This window comes from Anoplolepis gracilipes, chromosome 2 (genome assembly GCF_047496725.1).
Source record: "Anoplolepis gracilipes chromosome 2, ASM4749672v1, whole genome shotgun sequence".
NCBI classification, from domain to species: Eukaryota; Metazoa; Arthropoda; class Insecta; order Hymenoptera; family Formicidae; genus Anoplolepis; species Anoplolepis gracilipes.
Window position 1 is genome coordinate 5728473 of NC_132971.1, and position 20747 is coordinate 5749219.

The following is a 20747-nucleotide window of genomic DNA, read 5'->3' on the forward strand; positions in this document are numbered from 1 at the left end:
AAAACAAGTATTTTATCTATAGATTGATAAAGATTTTATATTAAATTCTATTAAGTTCTATAAAAAATAGATTTATATATAACAGCATCTATTTCCAAAAAGAAATTCTAAATAAATTGATAAAAATATTTGTAAACAGATAATGACAGACACTATCACTTGGCACAAATAAAATATATATTTAGAATAAAGTCTGACATTCGCAATGTCGAGGAATTTTACATATTTATTTTAGCCGGGATTTTACTGATATTTCTTTAAATATAAAATGAGTTTATTTCATTTCTAGCAATTTATTAGCGTACACTGCACAATATTCTGGTCAATATTTTAATAAAATACAATAAGTTGCGCTCAAAACTGATAAAGTGTAGCTAAAAAAATGTTAAACTTGTTACGAATGCCGATATAGCCAGAATCAATGTGACATGTGTTACAATTTCATCAAACATAATCTCAATAAGATATAATGGAGAGTTTTCAGCTTTTTTTATTTATCTAATTCTCTTTACGAAATAACACTTCCACATGTTAAGTAAATTTTTAATTACTTGATCTTTCTAAACTATATTTCATATCACATGTTTCTGTGCGCGAGCGATTATTCGCTCTCGCAATTATTATGAAATAAGTTATAAGCACGAAGCGATATCTTACGTACAATCGTATTCCTTGACCTTCAGACATATGTTGATGAAATATCGCTCGAGGGATTTTATAATCCGAAAATTGCAATTAAGTACATGCATAGAGCAGCGGAACGGCATAATTCTCATCGTCTTAAAAGAACGGAAAGTGCGCGGTATATCCGTTTTTACCTAACAATCAGCACCATTGTCGCGACTTAATGAAGTTTAACTTAACGATTAACTAATGCTACGCGGTTTCTTTGTCGTTTGGCACGAGCGGATCCTTTAAACGGCAGCAGATTAATTAGTATGTAGAAATATTCGGACGCACGTATTAAAACTAGGAAGGAAACTACGTTAGCGTCAGCAGAGTAGAAGGTACAAAGCAATCAAGATTTTTCGAATCTGCAGCGCTGAGTTAATTCTACAATGCGCAGCGAGGTGTAATAACACATACTTGTGTAATTATAAATTATAAATTTCATAATAAGTTATAAATTTTAGCATTGAATTTTTTTTAAGTTAAATCCAATAATAATTCGAACAGTGAAGTCATCAGTGCATTATCTCGTAATTGTAATCTATAAAATTAATATTTCGCTAAAAATAATTTTGCTATACAAATAAAATAAAAATAAAATTTCGTTGAAATTGGCAGTAAAAAAAAAAACGCGTTGTAGGATTAACGTATGATCCGCTCACGCCAAAGTGCCGGCCTATTCTATTTTGATTTATTAGGTGGAATTCTTCAATCGTAGTTCAATATTCGCCAACAGTGGAAAAAGATAAAAGCAAAATAAAAATTTCGTAGAGATATATAGGAATTTACATCAAAAGATAGTCAATTTGAACAAAAAATTTCTCTTATAAACCTTAAAAATCGTGAAAAGTTGCACGCTACTTCAACAACGTCTTATGATGCGAATGAACTTTCTAAAGTATCTCTCTGTGTGAAAATATAGGCTACTGAAGCTTACACGTATGAAGCTTATACGTGAGACAATGGTAACCGAGACTCTTCGCACGCTTCATAGATCGATGACGTAACTGGAAAACTTGGCGAACATTGTCCCTAACGATTTTACAGTTTTCTTTCTTTCAAGGAAGTCCCACCGCTCTTCCCTGAAAATTAAAACTAGTCCAGCATGGCATCTAACGTCGTCTCTTCGCGGTATCCGATCATCTGCTAGCGATAATAACGCAACAATAGCGGAACGAATGAATCAGGAAGCGATGAGTCGCCGCCGCGAGGTTCTCGATAAGTCTTTGTGTGTTTATATCTCTCGCTTCTTTATATAATCCATACTTTTTTCTCTCTGTTAAATTTTGTCTTTTTTCACATTGCATCTCGATCGTCTCCTGTTTCAATCGATTCTTGCATTCCTCGTAACGCTATATTATTTCGGATAATACTGGCAACCGTTGACAATATAACACAACGGAGTCGTACATCAGCAAAAAAAAATCGTGGCACTTCGAAAAATGTTGTATAAGCAATGTTGGTAAACGAGAATTCTCTGTCGAGAAACATTATTCCTTCTCATAGAACATAATCTCTATCTTTATTCAGAGACTTTATTCATTGTTCTTCCTCTCTTCAACATTCGCTGGTTCTATCGCGGTCGGAAAATCGACGACCAACGAGAATTTCTCCAGAGTACATCGACAATAGGCGGCAGTTCAATTCGATGAACGGTCTCGATCGAGATCATCGAGTCGAACCGAGGCCATCCAGCGTTGGTGAAACCCAGCGTCGATGCTGTATCGGATGTGATGAGCTCCTCGCGATAAACGTCGTGCTACAACGTGACAAAGCGATGAACAACGAGGAAACTATTACGACGAAGAAGCTCTCTTCGAGGAGGTTCTCGAGACACGTGTCCTGGACAGGTCGGGCGGAAGCGGATCGTATGGCGTTGCGTTGAAGCCGACGTATCGATTGTTCTTCTTGTGCAGGAATCCGCCAGTGATTGGATCCGTCTTATAATAAATCACCCGTCTGATGCCGAACGGATCGATGTAGCCGAACGAACCAACGTTGCTGCTATCAGGCTCTCGTCCCTCCTCGTGATATTGCCTCCTAAGATAATACTGGAAACCATTTGCCGTGGTGTAAGTGCCATCGTATGGCGGGAAATCGCCCGGATCATTCCGAGAGATTGGAGAGTAGTTCGGTCTGCTGGAGGAGCCACCAGCAGGTTCATAGGGAGCTTCGAGGAGCTGAGTCGGTGGCCGAGCGACTGATCCGCGATAATAAGTAGTCTGTGGTCGATGATAGGTATCCAGGCTCTGCAATCCAGATCCAGAGGAGTAACCTGGTCGATTCGAATAATAATTGTTGCCCGGAATCGATGAGTAAATTGGTCGAGGCCTGATGGTTGTCGGAGTGTAATAACCGGAAGTAATGTCATTACCGGACAACGGTACAATGGCATTTGGATCCGGTCGTCTGTAAAACATAAATTTACACTTATTTTTATATTTTTTTAATAATTATATTTAAAAAAAATATATTTTTATTTTTTAAAAGCAAATAAGTAGTAAATAAGTCTTACTTTAGCAAGTTATATTGTATTTGATGAGTTTTTCGATATAATTTTTACCTAAAAGGATTGGGCGGTCTTCTTGGTCTGGCCAGAACTCCAGTTTGTGCGGGAACCTTCTTTGTTTCCGCTATTGCGTCCTGGATAGGACGATCTTTACCCACATAAACCATCTTCGATCTACAAAAATTTCAACATTTTGAATGAATTTTGTCACTCCAAACGCTATTATCATTATTAGTTAATCCAATGTTTCGTTAAACCTACTTTAGTATCCGGAATCCTTCGTGATCCGCGATATAATCCTTCAGTCGTAAATATCCGAGAGGGTCCAGCCAGCCTTCCGTTCCGATCACCGTGCCGTCAGCCAACCTCTTTTCTTTTCTGTATTGGCCGTTCGATGTTTGAAAGCGAAAGAACCTCTCTGGGCCCTCATCGGTCTGAATATGATATTGTGTGTTGGGATTTAGATTCCAGCCGCTTCTCTGGGCCTCGATCTCGTCCGCTGTCAAACACAGCGCCGAAACCTGTAACGTGAATCTGCTTAAATCGTTTCCGCGTGACGTCGATCCCTCGTTATTGCTATTGATGGAAATAAGCATAAGATGTCTTACTAAAATTTTAAGATATCCGCTCAGTGTGTTATGAAAAATATTAAATCAACCAGTATCTATTACAATAAAAGTTAAGAAAAGAATTTATTAGAGATTAAAAATATATGCACAGAAGATAATTTTATTTTTAAATTTGTATATTTTTTATTTAAAAAATACAATAAATAAGGAGATCACTGTTTGACGTATATAATATTTAATACATTTCTTTGAATTTTATAGAAACTGAAAAAGTGTTTGTGAAAGAATTCAATTACATAGTTCTACAATAAATTATTTATAGGTAATAACCGTCCTAGGTGATATCCATCTACATTGCAGAAAATAAAAATGAGACTTGCTGGCCAAATATTATTACAAGTTCAAATCTATAAGCCGGTTAAGCTTCACAAGCACATATGCGAATCTCTAGTTAGCTGACGAGAAACTATACAAGGGACGCGAACAGCTACGTGAGATATATCTCTTCGCGAACGATTAGTCAGCATCGTTTCTCAGGCCACGAGAGACCCGTCTCCTTTTTCTTCTTTACAATCTACACGGTTACTTGTAGGCGCGGCAACATAAACTCCGCTTCGCCTGTCGGTCGTAATCACTCCATTTACGGTGTTACGACCTGAAGACGATGAACGTTCCGTTTTGAAAATGGTTTCGGACCAGTCAGGCTCGAAACGACGACGCGTTTTACTTCGTCAGATTTCTCGCAAAATTTGATGGCATTCTAGACTCATGCTGCTCTGCTCATTCATGAGCATATATCACATCGCGATGGCAAAGAAGTTGCGACCACTAAAAGTTTATTTATGTGCGATAACTGAATTCTTGGTATAAATTTAAGTCGTAGCTTTTGTAGGGGAAGATTTTCTGTATGTGTTGTATACATGCATTCTTTAGAAGTTGTTTACTTTTTTGTATTTTTCACGGTCGTTTTCAAAGGAAATATAGATGCGATAAAAAGAAATCTTCTCTTGAAGCTAATTTTTATTAAAGAAAATTACCTCTCTTTTTATACGTAGCAAAGAGTCATCAATTCTGATTGCAAGAAAAGATTAATCAATGATATCCGCGACAATTATTAAGATCAAACAACTTTCTTTCTGCACGTAGTATAAATTACTTTTTTACGTCATAGCGACAGGACAATTAAAATAATACGTGTTGTGTATCGCGTCTCGGTTTGTGTAAAAATAAAATTTCTACATTTAGAATCATGTTTCGTTTTTGCTCATCGTCGTCGTAAAAAGCTCGAAATCCGTGCATTGGTCCGTGACTTATAATTATTCGCGTCTCTTTGTTTCAAAAATAAAATAGAAAGAAACCATAAAAAGTAGAAACGTGACAAATCCTCATTTTACGTAGCGATATCTTGAACCTGAACCTACTCGTTAGTCAGAAAGCGTACGCTACAATATACCATAATAATTCCGACCACTCGGAGAATGTAGTGCCTTCTATCGTAATATCTTTCATAGCGGCAAACATTGCGCGCAAACACAGTGGTCACGTAAGAGATACTTATCCCTTCTATCGCGGATTTTGCGTGGGATTGACCAAGACCACGAGGTCCACCTCTTGTCGGTCCATATTAAGAGATGCCAGGTCGACTGAGCGTAGGGCTGGCGTCTAAGTATTACGCATCAAGGTATATATTCCGTGGAATATATATAAACAATATCTTTTTATTTATTTTATTTATAGAGAAATGAAAAATAGCACAAATATTTGCAAAAGAAAAGAGAAATGGAATTTTTTTTCAAGATATTTCTAGATTAGAATTTTTCTTAAAAAAATGTTTTCTTTCTTATTAAATTTAAAAAGTTTAAAAAATTATACATGCAATATATTAAAATTTTTTGATACGTATAATATTAGATAAAAAAATAATATTTATACAAGCAGTACACGCATTGGAGTAAGATAAGATGAAGTTTTTCTTAACCGACACTCGATTTTACAGGTTCCTTCGTGAATGTAATTTTGTTTTATGGGACATGATGTAGAGTGTCAAGGTACGCCACAATTGACCTTGGACCTTCCCATGTATCACACGTATGCTTAATACACATCGTGTTACTATATCTCTTCGTTGGGAAGAAGTCACACTCGAGATTGCTTTGCCATCCTTGAAACTGGTTCACAGTGTTATTGCTGCGAGGCATTTTAACTTGAAAAATGATAGTTGTTGTAGGAGTCGGGCTCAATGTTAGGTCGATATCCTTGAAACATGCATCCCTGGGAGAATCACGATTTTGTTTTTGTATACGCGAGCCATTTTGATAAAAACTTCTGATAAAGCCTAATTGTAAGCATCTTTGATCTATATATAAAATTGATTTATTATCTTAATATTTATAGACTTAAAACTCTTTGAAAGATACTTTGTCGGCAGATTTTATCGATTCTATTAGTTCGATATTGCGTGTACATGCAGGATGCTTTTTTTACATTTCATTCTGTGTAATTCGAGATAGATTGAATGATAAGATTAAGGCCTGTTTTATATGCAGTTTTGAGAACAAAAAAAGATGATAGAATTTTGCCGACTTCATGACGTAATTGACCGATATAGCTTCTATACACAGCATTGTAGGGTGAACCTTTCTTTTCCGGAATTTGCTTTTGTTCTTGAGAGAAACTACGTGGACGCTTTTCTATCTTCGTCAAAATTATAGTGCTCGCAAGAAAGTATTAATTTTCATTCGAGCGGAACTGTTTCTTCTTCCCAATGGCATTATAGTGAGGAATTAACGTTGTATTACTAAAGTCAGTAAAAGATATTCGTCCATCTTTTTGTAAAAAGAGCAATATAATATATATGTGTTAATTTATAAACGCACACTAACGTGTTATTCATTATCGTATAATTTTTTAACTAAAGATTAAAGCCAGTCTCTCCCTTTTTCATTCCTGTATAAACATTAATTAAAGTTAACTGAAGTTTAACTGATTTTCTCTCTTTCTCTCTCTCTCTCTCTCTCTCTCTCTCTCTTTTTTTTTTAGATGTACGAAGAGAGAGGCTCAGCATGAGAAAGTAATTTAATAGTATCTTCTTAAATCGAGAGAACGCACAATGATCTTCTCGCCCGAACCTTGCCTCAGTGAAAGAGTTATTCTACGGATAATTGCGATCCCAGGCTGGGATGATAAACAATCGAGACGGAGAATAAATTGCGTTATGTATCAAGGACTCAACACAGTGGCATGAATTTTATTCACGTCATTATAATAGGGCGCGATTCACAAGGAGCCACTTCACAAGGAGTCTAGCGTGCGTTTTAACCTCGCCACGCATCAATTTCCATCTTTTCAAAGGAAAGCCATCGTTTCGGCTGGCGATTCTGCACGAGGCCATCCAAGCCGCGCGATTAACCCGCTAAATTATCATTGCACCGTCCATTGTCCCGACCAGTCACGGTGATTTCACTTCTACACAGGAGCCTGCCGCGGCTCCTTTCGCTCGCTTCCGCCGCCGTTCTCCATCCTCTCGCGCGCGATCTCATTAAAAACACTTTACACTCCCCCCCGGTTCCCACGTGCTTACTCCCCACGTGATATAATCTGGAATTATAATTAAGTTGTGCCCGAAAAATTGGCGACATTGAGAGCCGACAATGAATTCGGTACAGAAAAGGATATGTGACTAATTGCATAGGTAATTAATTAAAGATGAAATAAATTAATGAGCTCCTCGGTTGATCGCTTTCACGATTAGTTTGAAATAATTAAGTTGCCATTGACATATTTTTATCGCTTAAATTATCGTATATATCTTACAAGTTTAATGTATACAATGTTGTTGATCTTACACCAGCCTAATTATAAAATATATCTAAAAAAATTATTTCAAATAAATAAGTAAAATATTTTTAGAAATAAAGTAAATAATAAAATGGCTAATTATTAGAAAATATAATCTGAATTTAATCTGCATTTTATTTCTTAACTATTATTTGTTACACTAGGTCATACTCTGATAGAAAAAGAAAGCTATCTTTTTCATCTCTCAGTAGGATATTATGAGTTATTTTATTTATTTGCTTTTTATTGTCATTTATTTCAACATATTCCATAAATTTAATATCGTTGAAGTTATGTATTCATTTTTTATGCGCATTGTAGCACGTTGTAAGAAGCTTTTGAAATCTCGGCAGTATTTTTCGCGCTTATGGTATGCAGCAACATCGTTGGTGGCATCTTGCCGTGATCCAACTGCATCGTATACAATCGTAATATTACAGGTCGTAAGATTGTATGAATCGTAGATTGTGTCGCATGGTATGCGCGATCTTGTTTGCGATCTTACTTGGCATTCGAGGAGCGTCGGTGTTTCATGAACGCGCTTCGCGACCTTCACGCAAACGCGCGCGCTAATTGATATTCGGAGTGTAAGATATTAATTACCTTTGCGTGGTTTTTGATATTTACGGGACAAGGATCGATGAGCTATTCTAACTCTTTCCAACGCGAACATCTCGTATATATCGCTCTCAGTGTGACATCCATTGTAACACATTACGTATGCAGTCAGTAATATATTCTAAACTAAGGCTTTAATACACCCAAGTTATTTGACATTGTTTCTCTTCTTGGTATTTAAGATCACAATGTATTCTCAATTTTATTTAAATACAAGTTTCTTCTTATATTATTCTTCATCGTACGATTACATGAATAATAGATAAAATTAATAATCATAAATTGTAAATTTATTTAAAAAAATATGTTTTGCAATTCATTAGATTATTTTAATTAGGCGGAATAATAATATTAATTACATTTTTGATAATTATAATTTTCATTAATTTTAATATATGTATTCTAAAAATCGCGATAAGAGAATAATTCATAATTAACAATAAAAAGGAAATATGTTGGAATAAATTCTTTAAGATTGCTGAGTTAAAAGAATATCACGCTTAATTAAATCAGATAAGACTTCTTTAACAAGTTAATTACTAATATCTAAAATCTTATGTTCTCACACTTTTAATTAATATCTATTCAATGAAAATTATAAGAAAAAGATATTTTTATTTGTTTGGAAAGTAATTATCACTATTTTTATTCTCAGAAAACTCAATAGCTTTTCTTGTGAGTAAGCTGGCTTTAACAGCTTACACAGGGTGTCCCAGAATTCGCGAACACGGAATGCATAGCGTGATTGTCCGTGCCAAAAGAAGCAACTTTTTCCTCAGCAAAAATGTCCGCGAATTCTGGGACACTTTGTATATTGTCTCACTATATATTTAGCAATTAAAATGTTTGATTTTTATCAATATTTAAAATGCATTGTTTTTGTTAAATAAATCTAGCACAAGAAGATATGACAAAACTATAATTTAATACATCATTTGATTATCAAGTTACTGTTAGAAATGGATTGGCTTTACTGATTGGATTCAATCTAAACTAACTGTTTGCATTGTTTATCACGCATGCATTTTTATTTATGGATACATCCGATCAGAGGAGAGAACGTCCTCTTCTGTTACACTTCTATTCACGCGATTTTCACGGTACACGAGCTCGTGCATCGAACTCTCTCGGAGTAAGAATAGAACCGGGTGCCTCTTTCACGAACGCATGCTCGAAGTCGACTTTCATGAACGCCTTCCACAAATTACAGGTGTCAGTTTTGATCGGACGTACATACGTTTCGCGCGAAGATGTGAATATACGCGTGATAAATTGCACTCGATGAGTGTGCAGAACAATTGGCGGTAAACCGACACGAGTGCTTACGCAAATGAGCTCGAACCGTCATCGTTAAATATATGCATACCGTACATTCGCTTGACAATATATGGACATAAATACTTTCAATTTTTATTTTCCTAAGTCTATAATTGTTAAATGTAAAATACGGAATTAAACAAAATTAAAAATCGTCACAAGATTATATTAGAGAAGTTTTATTAAAATATTTATGTATATTTATGTATATTTAAATTCCTTAAAATCATTCAAACATAAGCTGTTCTAATTCTGCGACTTTCTCGATATTAATAAAATAGGTATAGAGAAAAAGAGATCTATTAATATTAGTATATTTTTTATCACAATATTATATATATATATATATATATATATATATATATATATATGTGTGTGTGTGTGTGTGTGTAATGATTCGACCAGTATATATGCACATTAAGTTAAAATTAATTAAATTTGTATTTATATATGATAATCGAATCTTTCTTAGCTTTTTTTACATAAACTTACAAAGTACGATTTTATTATTAAAATCACTTTATGAAATTTATTTTCACAATCTTGAAAATAGCAAGATTATGTAGTCTCACCGATTTATTTGCCGGTTACTACTGAATAATTTAAGAAACCGCGCATAATCATCAAGTCACGACCGATGTTTTACTCGGTTGAGGATTCTGGAGCCTCAACATAGAATTTCAATGTCAACGCGAATTAAACGTTTGCAGCAGATCTATGAAAAGGTCGGTAACCTGGCTTGAGAAATCTCTACCAGGTTCAATGTCAATATTGAATTCATCTTTATTAAGCGCCGGCTAAATTCGACATTATGAATTAATTGATGCATTATAAATATAAACAAGTATAAAAATTAATAAGATGTATATAATAATTTATTTTATAATTTATTAAATTAATTATTACTAGTTAAATATTTTTTGCTAAATAAAATTGGCACAAAATATTTAATTAATACTAATTAAAATTGAAAAAAAACTAATTAATTTAATTTATACTAATTAATACTAATTAATTTCTATATATCAATAATTTAATAATATAGGAGATAAGCCCGAAATTGCAATTTTATACAAAAATGAAAAAAATGATTTAAAATTCACATTTCATACATAGGAAAATACGTTTAAATTTTCCTATATTAAAAAAATTTTCCATTATGAGGTCATCATTTAATTAAACACAGCTTTATTAAGATGTAAAGAATATAGAACTTTCATATCTCTTAATATCTTATTTTAAAAAAATCAGGATATGCCCCTATGTTATGATACCCTCCATATATCTGTATATGTATTATAAATGCAAATTTGTTTATGAATAATAAATTTGTATATCCTACCGTTAAGAGATTGAGGCAAAGACAGGTTCGCAAAATCATGCTCACGTCGGTGCAACCTTGCAATTTCCACTGGTTTCCTTTTAATCGCCTTGTAGTAATCGCAGCGATCTCGCTGGAGCCAAAAGGTTCTTTTATTTCTTACGCAAAAGTTGCCCGTTTACATACATTACGGTCTCCAGCGATTAATCACATAAAGAAATTTCTCGACCGAATTGCAACCTAAAATCTATCAGATATTTCTTCTTAATTGTAGTATATAGAAATATCAATATAAATATAATCTCTCCGCGAAAAAGAAGTGAAAGACGTGACGCCGCGGGATTTAAAGATTCACGAATATCGAAAATGAGAGAAGGGAAAATGAGAAGCAGCCACTTTCACGGACCGGATGTTTACGGAAAGAGAGGCGGAAGAGGGCAGCGTCGACGAGTCATCGATTGCGTCGATGTCGTCGAGGCGGACCGGATGGAAGCGATACTGTGACTGAGAACCGGCGGTGTCTCTGCATTTTCAGATCCGCTGTACGACGGACCTACGCTCCTTCCCTCGCGACCATCCCCCTCCGTAAGGAGACCGTTTTTCCCGACGACCGAGACCACGCTCGCCCACCATCGAGTACTCTACATTCGCGTTGTATGATGCGTGCTTCAAAGACAGGTCTAGAATTATTAACTTGGAGTATGCGTAATCGTTGCACGTGATTCCGCGATTCTTTCGGATGACGTAAAGGGGTAGCGATTCGGTCCATATAAGACCAAGAGATCTTCCGCTTCATTTCTACGATTTGTTATCTTATATGATAATTAACTTCGTTAAAATTAGATTTCCGATTTTTAAATAACTAAAATATTATTTTATTATATTGATTTATGATCTAACTATTACAAAAAGTAAATACTAGTGATTAAAAATTGAGGAAGAAGAGTGAAAGATACATAGTAGAAAATGTTTTAGCGTCATCGAGAAATATCTTGTGGAATAATTTCATTTTAGACTCTTCTAGTTGCTGACATAGTATAGTTGAAGAAATCACTCTTAGGCTTGGTTATAAGTCTTGCATATTTAATTTGTTTTGCATGACTGACAATCGTTTAAATGGACAGCCGGATAATTACAAATAGCACGCGATCTTAAAATAATATATTGAGGAATCTATAAGCAGGAAAATTGCCTGTAAGATTTATAATTGTCTTCGAGCGATGAGAAAGATCGAGGTCTTGTATGATTGATTTCCTATTAAAATGTTACGGAAGACCGTCATATATTGACGCTAAATCGTTACTTACGCTACAATTAACCTCTTGTATAATACCTTTTAGAGATAAATAAGAGAAAATTAATATCTTTGAAAATTATTTTTTAGTAATTTTGGCTGATTATAAAATTTATCTTAAATAATACAATATATATTTTTTCTATCTTTTAACATTTTAATTGTACATTTAAATAATAATATTCTAATAATTGTAATGTATTTTTTTCTAGATTTTATCATTTATAATATCATTTTTTCTGAGAAATATAATGAATCATAATTATACCAATTACAACTCAAGGGTATATCAATCAGGATGTTATAATCAATGGAAAATATTTAACATATATTTCCCATTTATCGATTATTATTTGCATATTTTTTACATCCTTTCGACAAATTAGAAAAAAATTATATATGTGTGTGCATCACTTTTAATTACATTATATGGAATACATATTCTCGATAATGTTCCCAGGACCTCAACAGTAGCAGGAAGCAACGTTGTAGCTTTATGTCATCTCGCATATTTACGTCATCTTTGGGTCAAGTAATCATCGTTCCGTAATCATGGTTCGCATTACCTGTAATGATCTGACGAAACAAACGCCGCCAACCTGACGTTCGTTTTAGTCACTGGAAGAATTTGTCATTTGCGTTAAAAATTGCATCGTCTGTAATCTCGTGTCAACTTAAACACAAGTGATGATTGATCATGTGCATCGCCACATATATTTTTCTTCTTTGCATAAGTGACGTGCGTAAGATTAAAGATAGCAGAACATTCATGTTCTCTATTTTACAATAAACGGTACAAAGGACGATTTAACAAATTTGCTTCAAGTTTAACTATTAATATTTTTATATTCATGAAAAGTAGATTTTAATTTTTTAATAATTACATCTAATAAAAAAAAATTAAATTTTTAATATTATATGTACTTTTCAGATGAAAATGATATGAAAAGAAGTAATAGCTGTAATAGAATGCCCTACTTCTACATGTACAACGAATCGATAAATCCGCTTAGATTGCAACGGTATGCGCTTTTAAGTTAATATTATAAATATCAAACGGATCTTTTCGGTCGCGAGAAAGCGTAGAGCTAAAAACAGTCATCAAGTGTTTTTGCCGACGAGACATAGAGGCACAGATGTTATCGAGACAAGCAAGGAAGTCGCACGATGGAGTTATAAATTAAGAATAAATAAAATTTCCTCTGCAAAATTAGTGCGAAATTATCTGTTCGAAGATCTCACCGTGATCCGAATAAATTTCTAATGCTACGTGAAATCCGGTTCTGATGCGGATACTTCGTTTTCCTATCGTTATAGTGAATGGTATCACGTTGCCACGTTAGAGATGCAAACGACGTAAATGAATAGTATATGTGATGCTCTGTATGCAATGCGTGACATTTTCGATAGCTTATGTTATATTTTTACTATTTTATAAGAGAAACCGAAAGTGAGTATAAGGTATCTCAAGGTGACATTGAGAAAGCTCTAAAGTATTACACAAAAATTGTGTGGGATGGAAAGATGTAATATACAATTGCTAGGAGAAATAATCGTTACGTCAGTGAAACATCGCATCGTTTTATTATAAATCTGCTGTCATGTGCTTCCATTATATAACGTTGCAAAATAGCGAAAAAATCGAAAATACGGGAAAGAGAGGAGGAATTATAATAAAGAAATTATTAAAAGAACTAATCTTTTATATAGCTTTTATAATCCACAATCGACTATAAAAAGATACCAAGAAAAGAACATGTCATTGGACATGTTTCTCTTTGGCAAATCGAAACCTCGCTTCTATCGCCTTTATTTGCTACTTTTGAAAACGTCTTGTTGCCAAGATAGAGCCGCTATAAGAACGCGCGACAAGATCGTTCTCTCGATTGTCCGAGGCGTGTGGGAGAGTGTTTTATTCGCGTCCCTTCGGAACAAAGACTTGAATAAAGCGCACAGTCTTTTGACAGAATCTTTTCTTGCTTTTTTACACTAGATGAATATAAAAAAATATTTTAGAGAGACATTCTTTGATGAATTTAGAATCAATTTGTTTTCAACGAAGAAATATAGTTTTTGTCCAACTTTTTAAATTTCTCGTTTAAAGTTTTGGAAAATTGAAAAAAAAAGAAAACATTTCTATCATTTATTTATCGTCTATATATATGTAGTTAAAGTTACAATCTTATTTTTTATCTTTCTTTTTTAATTTCAAACACATGACTTTATGATAGAATTTTTATATTTTAGTTAACAAAGTATTAACAATAAAAGTTAAGAAGCTGTGAAAAAAATAAAGAAAGATTAATTTCAAATTAATTAAAAAATCCGTACTTTTTTTCTAATTAGCACATTCAGAGTCGATTAAATTCCAAGTTCTATTTTCAGACTGCATTCATCGATATTGAGATTACTCTACCATGCATGCAAACCCAATTCAGACTAGCGTTCTACCTTTGACAGTCGAGTGAGTCCACTGTGTATTTTCTCCTTCGCTTGCCGCGCTTACGACGCAATGCTTTCACTTTTACGAGCCGAGAGCAGAGGCGATTGGATAGGCGCCGGCTTACGCGTGTGCGTGTATGATAATCATTTGATAGCGAAATTTCGAGATGCTCTAACAGTTCAAAATTAGTACGACAGTATACATGTGTATATAGATTATTTTCACAATTATCTCTTTGTAATAGATTTGCGTACTATTCAACAATAATATTAGCTTTTATTTATTTATTAGTTTTATTTAAAAGTTAAGAATAATAAGCTTGAACATTATTAAAAATATTATTTTATATTTTTTAATTTAATGTTTAAAAGTATTTTATTTTGTTAAACAATGTTTATAAGAATATATTATTTTCTTTAGTCGTATCTTAATTATTATATGTTTACATCAAAATGATCAAGTATATGATAAAAATAATTATTGACATGTGAATTATTGTTTAGCAATTAAAGGAGCTTCGCTCACGCGAGACTTGCGTGAATGGAACGTAATAGAGCGCATATACAAACAGTTTTGCATTGTGCACGCAATGCAACAATTCGCAGAGAAGAACGTCGAAATAAATTCTCACGACCGCTATATATGCAGTCTTACGGCAGGAAATTGATAAAATCATATACTCGTAATCCCGATGCGTATGAGTGATATCGTCTGACATTGCGCGTATCCGCCACCCTTGTATTTCTATGCAAGCCGTTTCCTGATTTTGTCTCTAGTTTTATTCATCTTATCGTCAAACATCGCCATTACATAAGAGCAAAAACTTTAGATAATATTCTTAAATCGACGTTTTTATTCAGCAATAAGTATTTTATTATGCTAATAAAACACTTATGTCTAATAATAAAACACAAGATTCTCAAATATTAATTGCGTGGTTTTTATGATGTTTTTATAATTATTATCGCGGTTATAATTGAAAAGAATGCAGTTTAAGTCAGAAAATAATCAAAATGTAGTACAAATGCAATATTAAAAAGTGTAGTATGTATTGAGGCAATGTTTTGATTAAATATATTGCAATTGAGAAATATTACTATTATTAACTAGTTATTAATTTTTTAACTATAAAAATAAATTAGATATAGTCATAATTTTCAGAAAATGTGTATCTTTATATCAAAGGAATAACAGTGGCTATTAAAAAATACATTAAAATTAAAAAATATTGTTCTGCTATAGGGACATATTAATAAAAGTAAAAAAAATATAATTTAGTTGACTTTTAGGAATGCAAAGACTAAAGTCATATCAAATTCGTTAAGAATAGCACAAGACAAAACTCACCACAAGTGACAAAACGGAGACGAGTCTCCGCCGCATCTTTCTAGTCCGATAACTCAACGACAGGTAGAAAGACCCAAGAGCGATTAATAGAGCCAAGACCGATTAAATTTCGCGCGAATCACGGGAGATTGCGCACGATCTTGTCGTGCTTAATCGTGCTCGATCACTGATCGAAGCGAAGCCTACCAAGCCGAAGCCAGATTGTACTTGCGGCCTACACATGAAAACGAGCCAAGGCTCCGTAGTTGGCAGGGTAGGCTTGACCCACGCAATTTTCCTTTACGAATGTCTGCTTGGCCGTATGTCGACGATTTCGATAGATAAACAATCAGCGCTGATTTCATGCATATCCTTCGCTTACTAAATACTTGTATAATCACGCAAAAGAATTATTTCACATAATATCTTAGGAATTATATTATAATTTTTAGACACAAGTTTGCAATGTTAAGTAATAATGTAAATAACTGGGAAATCAACGGAATCAACTTGTTAACAATTTATTTATGTATAGAATAACGCATTTTTTTCTCAATGTAATATAAAATAAGTTTTAAGGAAAAAAAATATTGGCAGCATATTTTAATTTTTTTAAGCATTTTATGCAAAAATAAAATATTTTGTAAATATGTAAATTTTTCTATTATAAAAGTAGAAATGACAAAGTATGTACGATGTATAGACGTGATATGTGTCACACAAAGTCTTAACAAATCGCGAACCATTAGAAAATTTTCCCATGGCGGATTTTGAATTCTAGCTCTACGTTGCAGCAAGAACGCAATTTCCGCAATCACATATCTGAATAGAGAAGTAGATGTAATACTTTGTTTCGTATTTTTTATTGGCTTCAGAGTGAAATCGCATTCAATCGATGTTGATCAATAAAGATTCAGGAATAGAACGTCTGAAGAACAACAGCGCGAAGTTTTACGAAATGTCGGAAATGTTTCCTGTGCATTGCACACACGTGACATCGAAATTGCAGGGCGGAAAAATGATCGCTTTCGCGATCATTCTACGTGAACGCAATGCGGCAAACTACTAAGTAAGTTTGTGTCTAACAATAAGCACCAGTCGATGACCATACTTAAAATATTCAAGAGTCAAAGATATATTTTATATCAATGTATCGTATATTTTATATACATATTTCATGTATCAAATTCCATAGGGTACTTGTTAGAGTGTTAAATAAATCGATTAAGGTAAAAGAAAAAAATTAGTAAACACAAGTGATTTTTTTAAAGATATTATGTTATGTTGCCAAATTTTTTAGGATCATTGGATTAATTTCAATCTCTCTTTTTCTTTTTCTCTCTTTTTTTTCAAATGTTATCTGCATTATAAATTCAAAAAGAATAGTCACAAACGTTAATAATAGAGATATTTTATTATCTTTTCTTTTTATTGTACATGTGAGAATGGTGCTAAACTGCCGCGAATAACTGTGGAAATACAGTAATTTTGGCGGTAATTTATGCAAGCGGGTTTGTTCTACGCGACTGTTATTACTGTTGGAATATTATTCCACGACAAATCGCCCACACTTGCCAGGTAAAACTAGATCTAGCTTGCCCTCCATAACAAACGCTTGCGTCATATGACGTAATTGCTAGATTTAAGAATTCGCACTGTTACCGCACAAAGCACACGGATAAAGTGCCAGATAAAGTGACGTGGGCGCGTGAATTTTTTATTGTCCTCGAACATGACGATATACAGGCGTCTTCGAACATTCACCTGAGATCGTTGACCAGAGATGACAAAATCGAAGGAAATTCGTTTGGCTCATAACACCAACAAACATTCTATTTTATTATTCTTATTTTATAAATAATATTCAATTTACAATAAATTAAGTTTTTAATTCATTTATAAAATAAGTAAATATTGATCTTATTTTTTTCTTTTATTATATACGATCTTTATTCTTCTAATCTTTTAATATAAATATTTGATATTAAATATATTTTAATTAATTAAATTTCTTTACTAGTAAAAGAGAAACGATTTTTGATTAAAAAAGTTTAATCGTTTTCTATGTCAGACACACTAATATAAATACATAACAAAAGCTTATAAACTATTATTTTAATCTCAAATAAAAAGATGCATTTAAAATATTCTTATTCAATAAGTCAATTATTACAACATTTTTATTATACAAAAAGCTATTATTTCGATTAAACACACATACATTCTGCATACAATTTTTTCACAGATAAAATTATGGTTGAAATTTTAATCCAAAAAATTATGTCAATAATATTGCCTAATAGAAAAACGTATTGTCTAATCTAACAATCGCCAACTTATTTGAAAAAGATTTCCGAGAATAAATACTCAATGGAAATGCAACAAGAAACGATGATACAGCTAAAAGGAAGTATCCAATTCATAATTACAATTTACAACATCAAATAGACTGATCTTTTGATAGTCGAAACTTTTAAATTGAAAAACAATAATAAAATATTTAATAAAAAATATATTGTTTATAAAAAACAATTATATGTCTTATATATATATATATATTTAAAGCCCTTGTCTCATAAATTATATCTCCTTTGTATCTCATCAAAATGACCTTATATGATAAGGTATCATATATCTCACGTTTAAGGCGCTTGATAAACTTGTTACTCCTATTAACATACAGGTAGGTCTCTATAGTCGGGATTACATCATCGTTACTTAATCGTTAAGCATTAACTTCAACGGACTCCTTGTTGCCTTCACTTTGGCCTTGCTCGCTTTTCACATTTACCTAGACCCGCGTATCCTCAAGGAAAGAAGTAAGGAGACTTCGTAATTATGTGAATACCCACGTATCTTTCTAATTAAATATACATATTCCTCACGGCTAACAAAACAGTATCATCGATATTTTTAAATTGAGTGTCGAGAATTATGTGTCAAGAATTAATCGGTGATCACAATATGTTCATATAACAGCTATCCTTCATTCTGCGATACAATTAATGCAATGCACAAAATGACAGGTATGCATTAAGAAGGATGACTGTTTTTATTTTTCGAGACAAAATATTATAATAAAAGATTTTCGATATTACACGTAGTTTAAGATGTATATGATTCAGTATATACTTAGAAAGTAAAAGATATTTGAATTATTAACTTCTATTATTATTTCTAGATAATATTGAATTTTAATATTGTTGCCGATAGGCAATATATTTTCTGCATCGCTAGAAATAATAATTCAATTCCCACATTATCGATTAATATGTAAATTAATTGTGGAAAAGTTTTGTCACGTACAAAAATAACTTGATATGCATTATTTGTAATCTACGTTACTTTAGAACTTGTATTTTAGACAACAAATTATACTATGTGTTGTATTACAGTGTTACATCATTAGCATATTAACTAGTTTGAGTGTCAACGTAATTTTGTGTTGTAGTAGCTACATTGTACTACACAACATACACTACAGTCTTTCTACACTCAATACACATACACATTGAAAAATAATTCCGTCCATTACCGATCTCTTTTAGGAGAAAGTATGAAATCATGATTACCCTCTATACAGTCTAACACTAGCATTAATCACGATTTAAAAACAATTGCTTTCTATTGGATTAAATGTTCAATTGCAATTACATATAAAAATGATATTTTAATTCTAAGACAATATACAATTATACATATATATATTCTGTGTCTAAAAGTCGTATATTTTATGTTTTCGAAAATAAAGTTAATTTGTGTTGAATTGAATATTAAATAATTATTTATGTTGAATTGTATATAATTATTATTTTTTATCTATAATTATTATTTTTTATTATATTTATATTCTATTATTTATCTGGTTTTCGGGTGTAGTACTATATATGTATATAATCTTAATATTCTCTTGTGTAATAAAATAAGATATGTCGGAAATCAAAAATACTATGAAGAACTTTATTCAGCAGCTCAACCCTACTCAGACTTTGAACACCTGACCAACATAAGAAATATAGAGATTCTAAGGAAATGTCAGAAATTACCATTCCAGAAATGAAAATGGCCCTTTCGCAACTTAAATCAGGAAGAGCCTCAGGAGCAGACGGAATAACAATAGAAATGCTGAGACTTGGAGGGAAAAATGCTTGGATGACGGTCACAACTCTTTTAAATAAATGTCTGAAACAATGCCAAATTCCGCAAATGTGGCAAAACGCACAGGTAATCATACTCCACAAGAAAGGTGATAAAAATCTAATAGAAAATTATCGACTCATAAGCCTACTGCCTCATCTATATAAACTTCTCACAAAGATTCTAACAAATAGACTGACATCAAAACTAGACGCGTATCAACCAGAAGAGCAAACCGGCTTCAAAAAAGAATACAGTACCACAGACCATTTACAAACAATTCGTACGCTTATTGAAAAGTGTATCGAATACAATGTCCCACTCCATATGGCTTTCGTCGATTACAGCAAAGCGTTTGATTTAATAGACTTAAGAGCAATATTTAAAGCAATGGAAAACGCCCCAATTGACTCAAGGTACACAAATCTTCTTAAGTACATATACGAGAACGCCACGTTTCAAGTAAAGATCGAAGACGATATGATCACTGAGAAAATACATATAAAAAAAGGCGTGAGACAAGGCGACACCATCTTCCCGAAACTTTTTACCCTGGCCATGGAAGACATATTCAAAATTCTTCTATGGGAAAATAAAGAAATAAACGTGGATGGCAACTACTTGAACCACCTGAAGTTTGCAGACGATATAGTCTTAATTAACAGTAACCTGGACGAGCTAAGAGAAATGCTAGAACAACTAAAAAC

At 32.9% G+C, this 20747-nt stretch overlaps 1 protein-coding gene across 2 annotated transcripts; it reads right to left on the bottom strand.

Annotated features, from left to right (window-relative positions):
* Nucleotides 1-273: 273 nt before the first annotated feature.
* Nucleotides 274-16077, bottom strand: LOC140676231 (uncharacterized). Of its 2 annotated transcripts, none has more exons than XM_072911102.1 (4): nt 15925-16077; nt 3440-3699; nt 3233-3352; nt 274-3078 (listed from the first exon to the last, which is right to left on the bottom strand). In XM_072911102.1, the coding sequence occupies exons 1-4, from the start codon at nt 15958-15960 to the stop codon at nt 2466-2468; spliced, it is 1029 nt and encodes a 342-aa protein (XP_072767203.1). In that variant the 5' UTR covers nt 15961-16077; the 3' UTR covers nt 274-2465. The 2 variants fall into 2 exon arrangements, with proteins under 2 accessions (XP_072767203.1, XP_072767202.1); XM_072911101.1 differs by lacking the exon at nt 15925-16077 and adding an exon at nt 10862-11344.
* Between the last annotated feature and the right edge of the window lie 4670 nt (nt 16078-20747).